Source organism: Vanacampus margaritifer, chromosome 6 (genome assembly GCF_051991255.1).
Source record: "Vanacampus margaritifer isolate UIUO_Vmar chromosome 6, RoL_Vmar_1.0, whole genome shotgun sequence".
NCBI lineage: Eukaryota > Metazoa > Chordata > Actinopteri > Syngnathiformes > Syngnathidae > Vanacampus > Vanacampus margaritifer.
Window position 1 is genome coordinate 7,928,643 of NC_135437.1, and position 13,397 is coordinate 7,942,039.

The following is a 13,397-nucleotide window of genomic DNA, read 5'->3' on the forward strand; positions in this document are numbered from 1 at the left end:
TATCTGTGGTGATCTCTTCTTCTTTTTTTTGTGTGTCTGGAATATATTATAATATTCGTGTTAATATGAAAGCACACTATTTAATATTTTGGTCTGCAGGTCTGTGGATGTTGTGGCAGTTTACATTGTAGATCTTCTAAAGTAGTCAAATGTATACAGACTATGTAGGCTACACTGTATTAATTATGAGCTTGTATGAGCTCCGGGACTGAAACTGAAGTGTGTTGGTGCTTTATCTAGTAGTGAGAGTGGCCCCTTCCTTGACTAGTTAAAAAAAAATACAAAAAAAAAGTTTATTTTTTTAATATATTTTTTACTAATTTCATCAACAATAACGAAAAACAACAACATCGGATTTAACATCAAATATTTGTTTTTCACGAAAAACAAAAAACATCCTGGAAAAACTGGGGGAGAGGGGGATCTCAAATGTGAAAAAATATTGAATAAAAAAAAGGGGGGGGGATATTCGGATGCTGAACCGTGAATATGCAGGGTTGACTGTAGTTGTAATAACACCATTCACCACTAGATGGCAGACATGTTTTATACTACCCTATACTACAATGTGAGCAGGCCTAATAATTTATGTACTGTATTTGAAATGCTATTCAAGACAGAGTATCTTAAAATATATTAACATTTTGAGTGATGTGATTTTTGTGGAGGAAAAAAAAAACAAAAATGCACTTGGTGTTGCAAATGGTGGTTTCCTCTTCAGCGGTTTTGTGCCAGCCTTGAATAGTAATTTTTATGCCAGAAAGCCCTTTGCACTTGGAAAAAAAATACAGTCTATCATGGCTATTTTGTTGAGTGGATCTTTTAAACATGCATTAAAAAAAATATTCTCAAAAATGAAATATATTAAGAGCATATTTTGCAAATTTTTGTCCATATTTACAGTAAAATTATTATTTTTTCCATAGATTTGATTAGGAAGTGTGTGGTCTTCCCCCCAAGTAGCACTGATGACCCATCCCTGGTCCGGTCTAGTATATTAATATCAAGGGAGGTTCATGAAATTGTAGCCTATCAATTTTGTATTACAGTTCAAAATCGAGCACCACGCGGAAAGATAATAAATTGCATTGTGCACAATGCATAGACAAGCACTACTTTACAACCATCCTCCAAATTTTCTACAGTAGAGGCCTTTATCACAACGCTCGTGTCCTTTGCAGCAAGAACTTGACCTCTTTGCGCCTCACTCCTATGTGGACTGCCCACTCAGCTCTTCCATCCAGGCAGGCCCAGATTCCTGCGGACCTCCCTGCTCGGGTGCGAGAGGCTGAGGGTTGTCGAGGTTGCGCAGCAGGCTTTGAAGGAGGCTCCAGTGACTCATTAGGCAACAATCCACATCCCCCCCTCGAAAACATCTCTCCCCTCACCTCGGTCAAAACCCCTGCCCCTGAGGCCCTGAAAGCAGACACTCGCCGGTCGTTGAATGAAGAAAGCAGATTGTGTTTCAGATTTCTGTGAAAGGCTCCTCTGTTTTCATGTGTCTTGCATTGTGTGAAAGGACGGCTGACCAGTGGCCACTTTGGGCTTTGGCTGGGAAGCAGTACCCCGCCAGATCCAGCAGATGGCACATTTTTCTTTCTTCCTATGGATTCAATTGAGAAATTATATCAAGTGCTGATTTAAAAGTATGTTAAAGCCTGAAATCTTGTCTTTTCACGCTTCCCTCGCTCAAGTGTAAAAGTACACCTTGAAATCGGGTTCCCACAACTCACGCAGCTCTTCGCTTAACGGCTGTGGACATGTACTAAACCTCGTGGGGATACAAACCAGACGTTTGTGGTCATGTTTTAGCCATTGGCTGAGGAGAGCTGTAGGTTTTTGACATCCTACGTGTGTCTGCATGTAGTTGTGCGTTAAAGATTGCATCCCTGGGAGATGACATCATTGGGACTTCCTGTCTGGAGCACAAGGCCCAAAATTGCATTCCCAAGTAAGCAGTGATTCAGAATATCCTCACATAATATCAATTTCATCTGTGGGAAAATTTGATTTTTTTATGTAAAGTCCTTGGCCTTTGCTCATTTTTTTTTATATGGATTTCCCCCAAACTGCCTTTCGATATATGTATATATTCACTTATTTTCCCTTTTGGCATGCCATTATATTTTACACATAAATTTCCCAACAGGGAGAGATGAAAAAGACTGACGTTTCTGGACAGATGGACAGCTGAAGACTGAGCTTCAATTGAAAATATATTTAAAAAATGCACGGTATGGCGCTCAGTTCAATTTAAAGACCCAGTGTGTAGTCCTTAGCGCCATCTAGTGGTAAAAAATAGCATTAGAAGTACTAAAGAGCACGCACACCACAGTGGCTCAGAGACCACATTTCGCAAGCCTACCACCAATTTTTCTCGGCGAGCGACGGCGACTTAACCTGTAAGCGAGGCCAAAAGACAGAGTGAGCTGGAATTAGCCGGAGCAACTAACAAGATTGTTGGTCATGGGCTGCAGTGGCTAAAATGACCGGCTAGGGGGAAGGGCTAGTAAAAAAAAAATAGTAAAAGCTTGTGAGAGCGAAGCAGAAAATAACGTGAGCCCCAATTACAGGAGTTAGTGACGACCACCTGCAGGCCCTAGCTGTGGAAGGTAAGCTGCGGAATGTGGACCACCCATTGGGTCCGACACCCGATTCAAGCACCACCCGGGCTAACTACATTTGCGAAGATGTCCTTTGGAAGATGGCGGCAAATCATAGCAGCTCTAGTAAGGTGAGACTCACTGATCTGAATATATAACTAGATAGCCCGAGGTGTGAACTCGAGTCATGTGACTTGGACTCGAGTCATGAATTTGACGACTTTAGACTCGACTTGACAAAATGTTAAAAAGCTTGCAACTCGACTTGAACTCTACCAACAATGACTTTTGACTTCACTTGGACTTGAACCTTTTGACTTGAAAAGACTTGCTTCTTCCACCAAAACAAAAAGATTCAAATGTATGTTAACGAGTAAGTTCCTCTCGGTGTGTGTGTGTACGTGTGCGAATTGGGCTGTGCCGTCATTCAGTAACGTCAGGGAAGCCGCAAACACGCTAAGGCAAACTTCAAAATAAAGCTGACCAAATAATACATTGACACCAATGCAGCAGCCTTGGAGGAATTTACTTTGAAGTCTGTCTGGATGGTGGCGTAAACGCTAGCTTGACTACTTCCTTCTGCCATTTCGGCTTACATTATCAACGTTTTTATTAAAATTATATATAATGCCACCCCGGAAGTATATTAAATAGCTAATTTAGGACGCGAAGAAACCGCAAGTTAATTACGCTGTCATTGTAATTGCTAGACCTACGATAATATAGCTAAAAAATATGTTTATGTGATACATGATTTTGCATACTACTGACATAAACAGTCGGTTTTTAAAATTAATGAATGATTATTTCACCACTAGATGGCACTAGGGATGACTGACCGTCCCTTTAACATTATACATATCACTTGTTTAATAGACTTTAATTATTTTGCCTTTATTTTGTTTAGGTGTAAAATGTTAAATACACAGTACTTTTGCAATACAGTATGCTACGCTGCGATTCTACACACTCTCAGCATCATTTATACCAACTCAACTTTTTTTATACTCATTAGATTTCACGGCGCCGGCGGTAGTTATATTTGCCAAAAGTTTGCCACTTTGCTCAGTCATGAGGGTCGCAATTGGACTGAGGGAACCATTGTTCATCTTGGGAAAGACCCTTAAGCCATGAAAAACAGAACTTCCTCTTTTTGCAAGGCTTCCCGTTTCCTTCCTCTAGTAAGATTTATAAAGTGTGATGGAACTTCAATAGGGTCAAGTAGTGCCAGGTTTGACCTCTGGCATCAAAAGCTATACTAGTAGTCTGATGTAACCACATCCACATGTGTGTGTGTGTGTTTAGTCTCTCATCTCCCCTCTGTCTGCGGCGAGTCATTGTTGTTTTCCCCCGTCATGCGGCCGTTTTTTTTTTTTTTTTTTTGCCTTGCTGTCCCCGCCACATCTTGAATGCATTTGGACTTTTGTTTTGTTGAATTAAACTCCCCTCCTCGCCCTGCTTCCCTGCACATGGGTCCACAATCGCCACCTCAACCCAACGCAAGGTATCGGTACTTACAACAGCAACCAATACCGCTCTCTTGTGATCGTTATACAATCAGGAACTAGAAATTAGAAGAATAGAAAATTGCCATTAATTTCATTCCATTTTAAGGAATAATGGCATACTGGGATATACTGTATATAGGTATTTCTTTAAAATGGTCTGCAATTGTTTTTGGGGGGAAATTGATATTGGTATCGTGACCACTCAAGAGTTGAGCACTTGTACTGGTATCGAACATCCCTATAATTGAATCAAAATCACTTTGTTTGCATGAAATAGAAAATACTGCATTTTTCCTTGACTGCTTTCCTCACTGTGAAAAGCAACCTGGAAATTCCCTACTTCAAAATACCAAATAATCAAGGTAAGTAGGAATGTAGGCGGTGTTTGATAATGAGTTTGCTCACGTAAATCCATTTGCTCAAAGAAAGCATTGAACAGATTCCTTCCTGCGGTATGTTTGTGCTTAGCTATTTGCTTCACCATTTTACCCTCAGAGTCTTCCTCTTGCAATGTTCTCAGCAGTGGATTTCCCCCTCATGACTTTATTTTACTCATTCATCTTGCTTTCTCTTTAACTTGCTTTTCCTCTGGTGCAGAACTCGTTTCCCCTCCTTTTACCCGGGGCCTTTATGGCACTATATTGCACGCATTTGTTTCACCTTCACTTTCATGTCGGTTACACAATGCGCTGCGTTGGAGGTTTGAGCAACACCTTGATGACTATTAGTCACCTTGTCCTCACTTGCCCTGTCACTCTCAACTCTTAAATTACTCATTATTCCTCTACTTACATCCTGTGGCTTTAGTTCAACAAGTCTGGAACAGAACACTTGATGAAGGGAATGTCCAAACAGACGACGTTGGGAATGGTTGTCTCATATTTGGCGTTCCGGCAGGGAGATAACGTGTTTTTGTAATCTGTTCTTTTGTTTACACGCCCACTCAGGCAGGTGCAAGCAAGACGGATGTCTCTCTGGAGCCTCTTTTGACTGTGTGAACAGCTCCGAACCTTCAGAACCACCAACACTCTCATCAGTCAGTCACTGTGGAACTCCCTGGCCTCTTTTAAGATAGATCGCGTGTGCTTGAACTCAATGCAGATGGATGATCATGTTTGCTCTCAATTTTGGTTCATTCATCCGTTTTCATCATCATCATCACCCACTGGACTGGTTCCCAGTCAATTAATCCACTCACTAAAAACTATTCACACAATTTAGACTACTAACTAAATTGTACCCTTGTAACTTATCGTACTAACAATTTATTTTATGTTTTGATTTTATTTTTCCACGTAGAAAGCACAAGCATGCTTTTGACACTTTTTGTGAGACAGCAGTTCAAACCACTTATTTCGTGTTATGATGGTTCAAAAGAGTGAATAATGGGTTATGGGTTGTCCATCCCTCCATCCATTTTCTCCAGTGCTTGTTCTCAGTCAGTTAGCTGCCAGCTGAGTACACCCATACCTGTGGACAATTTAGTCTTTAATCACCCTGCCATTCTGTATCTGTTTTGGGAATAAAAAACACACACGGACGCACGATTGAGGGCTGTGGCCGTCTGCATCATCCGCCAATCTAATGCACAGACCCCAGCGGGTCCATTTTTATGATGTCATACACTGTGTCGCTTCAACTATCCTGATTTTAATGGGAGTGAGAGGAACCTCTTCGATTGGCCGGGAGTCGGCTGCATTCCATCCCACAACCGTGCACAACGCCCCCCCAAGAAACTGCATTTACAGTTGTGATAAAGAGTGTAACAAATATGTAAAATGAAAAGGAAAAAAGATAAATACAAGAAATCACTAAAGGATTTGTTATATTGTAATGTCTAATATTAAGAAGTGAGGACAGGCAACAAATTCTATTTTTCTCCTGTGAAAGATTTGCTATAGTATATATTTATTAACTATGCAATCAGATCAGTGTACAGGAACTTTGCTCGACACAATAAATAAATAAATAAATATTTTAGAGTTAATTTTAGTAAGCGTTTAAACGTTTTATTTATTGGGGACACATAAGGCAGGGAAAAAATGTAAGGATCCATACAATGTTGATCAATACAAGTAGAGTATAGTAAAGCTACCTCTACTGTGTATTTCTAATATTTGTGTTGCACAAAATCTGTGATTGTTGTGGCAGTCTAATGTTTGGCACAATATGGTAAACTTAACATTATGTACACCCACCAGTACAATCTGAGCTCCAATTCTTTGTAAAATATTTAGCATGATCTTTGGATTCATTCTTAATTTTTCATTGTACATGTCATAGTGAGAGTCTAAGCAACCCTCAAATTACTGCAGTGTGTTGTTTTTATTTTTGATGTTTTAGCTTTGTACAACATGAGGTATTAACTCCAATTTCAAGTCCGGTGGGACTAAAGTCCTCCTCTGAAGTCTCTCTCTGGTGTAAATCTTTGTGACGCCTTCATGTTCTCATCCTCAGACGTCCACCTCCTCGCTGCCTTGCAGACATTCCCGTCAACGTCTCCTGTCTCAGCCTGAAGCTTCTCTGTGGACAGCTGAGGCCCGGCAACATGATCCCCAGCAGGCTGCCCTTAAACCAACACAGTATGTGTGTGCGTATGTGTGTGTGTTACATTCACAAGATTCCCTTTGAAAAACAGGCTTGCCAACTATATTTAGGACAATATTGCCATACTTTGACATGTAAATGCTCGTTTCTGCCGAGGGTGTTTATTTCCGGCGTTTCCTTGGTAACAACAAGCGCACAAACGCATCATGTGTAGTCATTATTGAAGGTATTTTAGTTTCTGTCTTGCGATTCCCAACCAGGGTTGTTACACAATATTGAGTATCTCTATTGTGTCTTTGTGTCAGGAACTTCACTTGACTAACTGGGCCAGAGAATAGGCGGCGACGTGGATGCGTGGACTTCTTTCCCCGTGAGTCACTAAGCAAAAATGAGTGTCCGTTAAAAACGTAAACAAACATTGTTGTCATGATGACAAAGAATAGGGTCTTTCGGAACATATTTGAATGGGAATCCTGTGACGTTGAATTGAGGGAAGGATCCATGAATGTTGCTTTTTGTCCAACATTCCATTATATCTCATTTGAAATCTTCCCTTGATCAAACCGTCGTTTGACTGAGTTATAGTTTGAGGGCGTGTGTCTGACTGCTAGGCACAGGTATGTGATCACCTGAGTGATGTATCACGCCGTAAAATACCAAAGAAGGTTGTTTCCAGTAAAACAAGCCGGTGAACATCTCTTCCCGGAGTAGGTGAGCTCACAAAAAGTGCCTCTTGAATGAAACAGCTCTGGAAGGTTGGTGGTGAGCAAACATCCTGGTGGTCTGCGATGTTTGGGTTTGAGAGCTTTTATATTTACGGTGTTTCATCCTGTTGGCGTCATCTTTCATGTTCTTACCGGAAGCGAGGGGGCGACCGTCTGTTTATTGGATTCCTGTAAGCAGAGTGACACCCACAATAGAGCTATGGCGCATTTCGTCAACGCTACGAGAAAATTGTGTGAAAAGCTGGGTAGCATGGGAGGCCTTGCAATAACTAAAAAAATCGGGACGAACACGTCACAATTTTATGTGGGGGAGGGGGGGAGTGGCGCCGAGCACAACTTAACACTGAGGCTCCAGTTAGGCTTTAGGCCAAAGGTGGCAGTCGTGAGTAAAAAAGTGACCATCTCCGCAACGATTCTTTAAATTAGTTTATTTTAAAATTTCTGGTTCCAGGTTAAAGCTAATCATTCTTATTTAAGGGAATATACGTTGACATCAATTAAGTACTTAAGAGGCTAATTTCAAAGGTTTATTGAAAAAGTTCAAGCTTAATTTTTAACCCTTTAAAAGGAACTCTGACTGTAATGACAAGTTTGCTCTCTATGATTTATTTGGTTGTTACTAACATAACTATGAGATTCATTTTTCAAAAATAATTTCATTTTCAGTTTGATACATTTTGTAGAAACTTTATATGGACGTACGCCACCATCGCAACGCAATGTGAAAGAGGGCTGAACGATTATGGAAAATAATGTAATTGCGATTTTTTTCCCCCCAAAAAATCACGATTGCGATATCAAATGCGATTTTTTTTCAAGGTTCTTTTCAATTAATTTTTTTACCCAACAACAAGTTAATTATGATAAACAATATCAGATCTATTATAGATTACAGGATCTTAGGATTGTCACGGGGTGAAGTTTGGTGGAGGACCCAAATGCAGCAAAGCAGGGCAAGGAGGCAGAGAGTAATGTAAAAAAAAAAAAGAAAGAAAGAATTTAATTATAGAAAACAAAAGCGAACTCCGAATGGCAAGTGAAAGCAAAACGTGGGGAGGACAACAAGACAAAAACTGGCAGCATGACGGGAGGAAAACAACAATGAATCGACGCAGACAGAGGGGAGACAGGAGACGAATTACACACACACATTAACGACACAACAAGACACACCTGTGGCAAGACAAAAGTGGCTGAGGGCATACAAAATGTATTAAACTGGAAATGATTTTTGAAAAATGAATCTCAGAGTTAAGTTTGTAACAGCCAAATAAATAATATAGAGCAAACTTGTCATTACAGTCGGGGTTCCTTTTAACACAGAGGCTGCAGTTACGCTTTAGGCCAAAGGTGGCAGTCATGAGTAAAAAAGTGACCAACTCCACAACGGTTCTTTAAATTACTTTATTTGTAAATTTCTGGTTCCAGGTTAAAGCTAAGCATCCTTATTTAAGGGAATATAGGTTGACATAAATGACATAGTTAAGAGGCTAATTTCAAAAGGTTAAAGCTTAATTTTTAACCCTTTAAAAGTCACACTGATTATTTGCCAGTGTTATCTTCTTTGTTACTTCTCTCCTCAAGATCAACCAAGGCTTCCTCGTAGACTCTATGTACCTGATGCCATCACCTCTTTGGACTGTTTTACTTTTAAGCATGTTTGAAGCCGCATTAGCAATGCGATTACAGGCGCAGACATGTTTATTTGGGCTCGTGATTTACTTCGATGGAGATAATAACTGCAGTAAAATGACATTTGTTGCTTTTTGATGATGCCGTGATAGGAAGTGTGCTCGTCAGGGTGGCTCTTTTTGTCTAAATTGCACCGTAGGCCTATTTGTATTTTCAATTGAACCTCTTAGACCTCATTAGATTGTTGATTGCAAAAAGCATGACTCGGAATTGCATTATAAAACAGGATATTTATGAATGAGGTATCCTGCATGTCTTGGTGTGCTTTTCCGTCAGCAAGAAACAATGCATCCACTGTGATGCTGCAAGTACGACTTGAGGATGTGTTCCATGAGAGGATGTTTGTATAGTTACCACTTACGAGCGGAAGACACATTCTGTGCGCGTGGGCCCGGGGTTCATTACACACTTTACAATTACAACTCCTGACCTGCTGCTGAGTCAGGAATGTTAGCCCAGAGTAGCGCTAAACGTTGTGCGCTCCACAAAGAAGAAGGAGCGGCTCTCCCACAGTAACAAACACTTCAGCCCACATGACCTCATGGGCCCGTTGGTTTAGGCACCACCGCATGATGCACATGAGATTAAAGTGGTGGAAATGTGTTAGACCGTATTTTTAGAAGGGACGCCCATCCTCCTTCGTCGTTGCGTGATCCCACTTCAAAGTTGGATGAAGGACTGCGACCCCAACATGCACTTCCCTACTGCTTTAGCCTTCCTTCACCTCTGACCTCAGCGCATGTGTGCTCTACCGACCCTCTACTCCACTTTATTTACTTGGCCTCGCTCTTTTCAAGAACAATTTAGGGGTGTCGGGGATTAATATTTTAATTAATCGCATGACTTCAACAGTTAACTCACCTTTAATTGCAAATTGTATATCTGTTCTAAATGCACAACAAAATGTACACTAACAATATTTTTTCATTAAAAAAAATGTTAAATAGAAATATGGCTGCATCTTTTAGTCATTGATACAGTTATTTCATAATAATTCATAAAATTGAGTTAAAATTTAAAATATGTACTGTACTGTAAAAAACAGTATGATATTGATTTGTGTTGAGGTCATTTTTCTACCACTAGATGAGACATTGGTCACATCACAGCTCAGTGCATTTTTCTTTTCATATTAAGACCTATCTAATCTTTAATATGAATTAACTTGTGAAAATTTTCACATTTTTTAAATTGTAAAATACAACTTGACCCTAGTCTTCCCAAATATATACATTATTATTGAATTTTGCTAAATTTGTAACGAGTGGTAACATAAGATGGCGGCCACACATCTCAAAAGACCAAAATTCCTTGTGAATAGAGCATGGACATAAAACAAACCAATGTTCAGTTCAATGGAGGTATCCCGATAATATGACCAAATATTCGGGTTAGAAAAGGAGTAACCCTGGTGTCTTATTCTGGTTTTTAAAAACCTGAATGTGAGCAGATTAGGGGTTTTGTGGGCGTTTACCTGAATTTTTGCAATATTTTGAAAGGGTCATTGACCACGTTAACATTATTTCTCTAGTTTATTACAGGAGCAATTGCGCTGATGTGTTTTACTTCATAAAGAAAATCTCAAGTGCTTACCATTACATTACATCAGTTCAACAAGGAAGTGTTACAGGAAAAAAAAAAGATTTATCATTCAACACGTTCCCTAACAACTTCCGGAAAATCAGCCAACATATTCTGTTTGGATCGTGAGTCTCATTGTGAAACACCATAAATGTGCCAGATTACACCTTTAGCCATGCACCACACCTTGGAAGTAGTTAAGGTGTGTTCACAAGGACTCTTATCAGCTATGACCTAAGCTTGAAAGGCTCCCGCTTACAATAAAGCGCCACATTCCACCTGACTCTGGAAAGGAAAGGGACTTTCCGGTCCGCCCGTCTTCTTTGACGGAGCATGTCTGGCATTTACAGAGAAATGTGGCCACTGAGAACGTTCCCAGAGTGAAGTATATACAGTTACTGCCTCTTAGGTCATGAGATATGGGCAGAGTCTCATACTGCATGGAGGCTGGGAGAAATTCTGGAGAATGGCACTTACTATAGAAAGTGGAGCTTAGTTGAACCTAAGACTAATACTCATTTGTTTCAATTCAATGTTCATGAATTCAGTACCCACCTCACCCATATGCATCCAGTTTTGCCACTTACATACTTTATTGCAATGTTAACAAAAGCCAACGCCTAATCACGTCTGGTTAGAGGTGTCAAAATTACTCACACATTATTCAACCTATAAATAATTGATTAGTAAGAGGAGAAATGCTAATTCAGCTCTTGTTTTAAAGTAAAAGAAGAAATGTACAGAGTCTTAAATGTACGTAAGTACAAAAATAAAGAGTACACATGTTTTTCTTTTCTTTTTTTTTGGGTGGGGGGGGGGCTGTCAATTGCACGCAACCCCCATTTTGATCAATTGGCACATCAGGAAAACAAAAACAAACAAGGTCATCATTTTGAGGTTTAAAAAAGTAACAAGCCTATTTTCTAAGTTAGCAGTAGAAAATAGGGTCTGCTTTCAAATGTAGAAATTAAAAATAAACAAATAAATAAATAAATACTCAAGTAAAGTACAGATACCAGTCACTAAGAAATTGTACTCTGTTATTTCCTACCACTGGTACAGATTTTTTTTTTTTTACGAATCACAAAGCTGAAAAATATTGTAGTGTAAGTGTGTAGCGGGAAAAAATTATTTGCACCTTTATCCAAGGGTTTGTGGAAATCTGAAGCTTTTTTCCCCCAATTAAGCAATAACAAACAATGTCTTCATATTATGCCAAAAAGACGCACATATATTTATTGCAATAAATACATAAAGACACATCATGCTTTGAAACAAGCAAATAATTTAAACAATAAGTGCAGTTTACCAGTAGACACCATATCCTGGTAACAAATAAATTAACAGACATTCTTTTACAGGTTGTTGTTTTTCCTCCAATAAGAGCAAACTTCACTTGTCAGTCCATGTGAGTGGAGTTTGGAAAATCTCTGCTGGACATGTGAGAGTCGTTGTGACAGCTCAGTCCGCGATCCTTCATCTCTGGACCGGATGACGTCATTGTTCCATTTTGGTTGGTCCTTGAATGATTATTTCCTGGGGGGGAAACGAGGAGAGTAGAGTTGAGAAACACTACTTCAATTACTTCAATTCTGTTTAGGTTTAATAGTGATGTCCTATATTTTTGGCGGGGTGGAGGGGGGAGGATAGTTCTATTGTATTTGATCTACTTTTTGTTTCATCTTGTATTTTGTTCATTAACCGCCTTCAATTTGAAGCGCCTTGTAATTGTAGTTTGGAGCACTATTCCGAGCACGTGAACTCACCATATTAGGAGAGGGAGAGCGTGAGGCTTTTGGTGGGGGGGGGGGGGGGGTCTCAGGGGGCCCTCGCCATGCGCCGCTCCTGCTGGCCCGGGGACGCGCTCTCGTTGTCCTGGCGCGTCTTAAAGTCCTGGATGGCCTTGCGGTTCTGGTAGTCGATGAGGGCCATGGTGATGACCGCATTCCAGCAGTTGTCCTCACCGGGGCAGCGGAAGTCGATTTCCTTGTCGTTCGTGGTGACGATGGTGAAGTAGACGAACTTGCCGGTTCGCTCCACACAGTCCACCTTCTTGATGCTCTGCAATTTGAGCTCTTTGCCCCGGGTGCGCTTTTGCGTGTCGGCGTACATGTTGAGGCTGTCGGGGGTCAGGACGCACGTCTTCCTCTTCCAGAACTGGAGAAGGTTGTCGCTCCTCTTCTCCAGCTCGCCCTCTTTGAGCACCTGGGAGATCTCGGACTCGGACATTTTCATTTCAAAAAAGTCAATTTGGGTCAGAGCAGTCCGAGGAAGGAGCCTCTTGAGTAATCCACGCTGGCTATTTGTGAATGAACCACATCGTGGAGGAGCAGTTTTATAGACCGGCCCCGGCCTGGGGCCCTCCCACTTGACGTCAGTTGGTTTGGGAATGTATCAGCAGTTGACAGTGGGTTGACTTGATTCAAGGCTGTGCGTATGCGTGCAGTCTGTGTGGGCGGAAAGCTTGAGGCTCAGAGGCCAGAGGAAGTTCTAAAGGTGGACCAAACCAGGCGCTGCACACACCCAACATGTTAATTAACAACTAATCCTCATCCTACTGTAAGGATTAGTCCAAACATGTCTACTCTCAACTAGTTGTGGCTGTCAAAACTTTTATTTTTTTACTGGGGTAGTTTTCAGTCCAGCTAGCCTATTTCTTGCTGATTGCGCATAGCTATGGTGTTCCATTCTGTAGAAAGGGTGGGTGAACTGGTCCAAAAATGAACCATTCAATTACAGAA

At 40.7% G+C, this 13,397-nt stretch overlaps 1 protein-coding gene and 1 long non-coding RNA gene across 2 annotated transcripts in view; one reads left to right on the forward strand and one right to left on the reverse strand.

Annotated features, from left to right (window-relative positions):
* The window catches only part of LOC144053839 (uncharacterized), a 31,076-nt gene that overhangs the window by 4,922 nt on the left and 12,757 nt on the right, over positions 1–13,397 (forward strand). Inside the window, exons 2-3 of the long non-coding RNA XR_013294529.1 lie at positions 6,569–6,693; positions 6,964–7,028. This is a non-coding gene — a long non-coding RNA (uncharacterized LOC144053839). The remainder of the gene's footprint in view (positions 1–6,568; positions 6,694–6,963; positions 7,029–13,397) is intronic.
* Positions 11,861–12,974, reverse strand: phlda2 (pleckstrin homology-like domain, family A, member 2). The gene is made up of 2 exons (XM_077568467.1): positions 12,423–12,974; positions 11,861–12,192 (listed from the first exon to the last, which is right to left on the reverse strand). The coding sequence occupies exon 1, from the start codon at positions 12,889–12,891 to the stop codon at positions 12,475–12,477; it is 417 nt and encodes a 138-aa protein (XP_077424593.1). The 5' UTR covers positions 12,892–12,974; the 3' UTR covers positions 11,861–12,192; positions 12,423–12,474.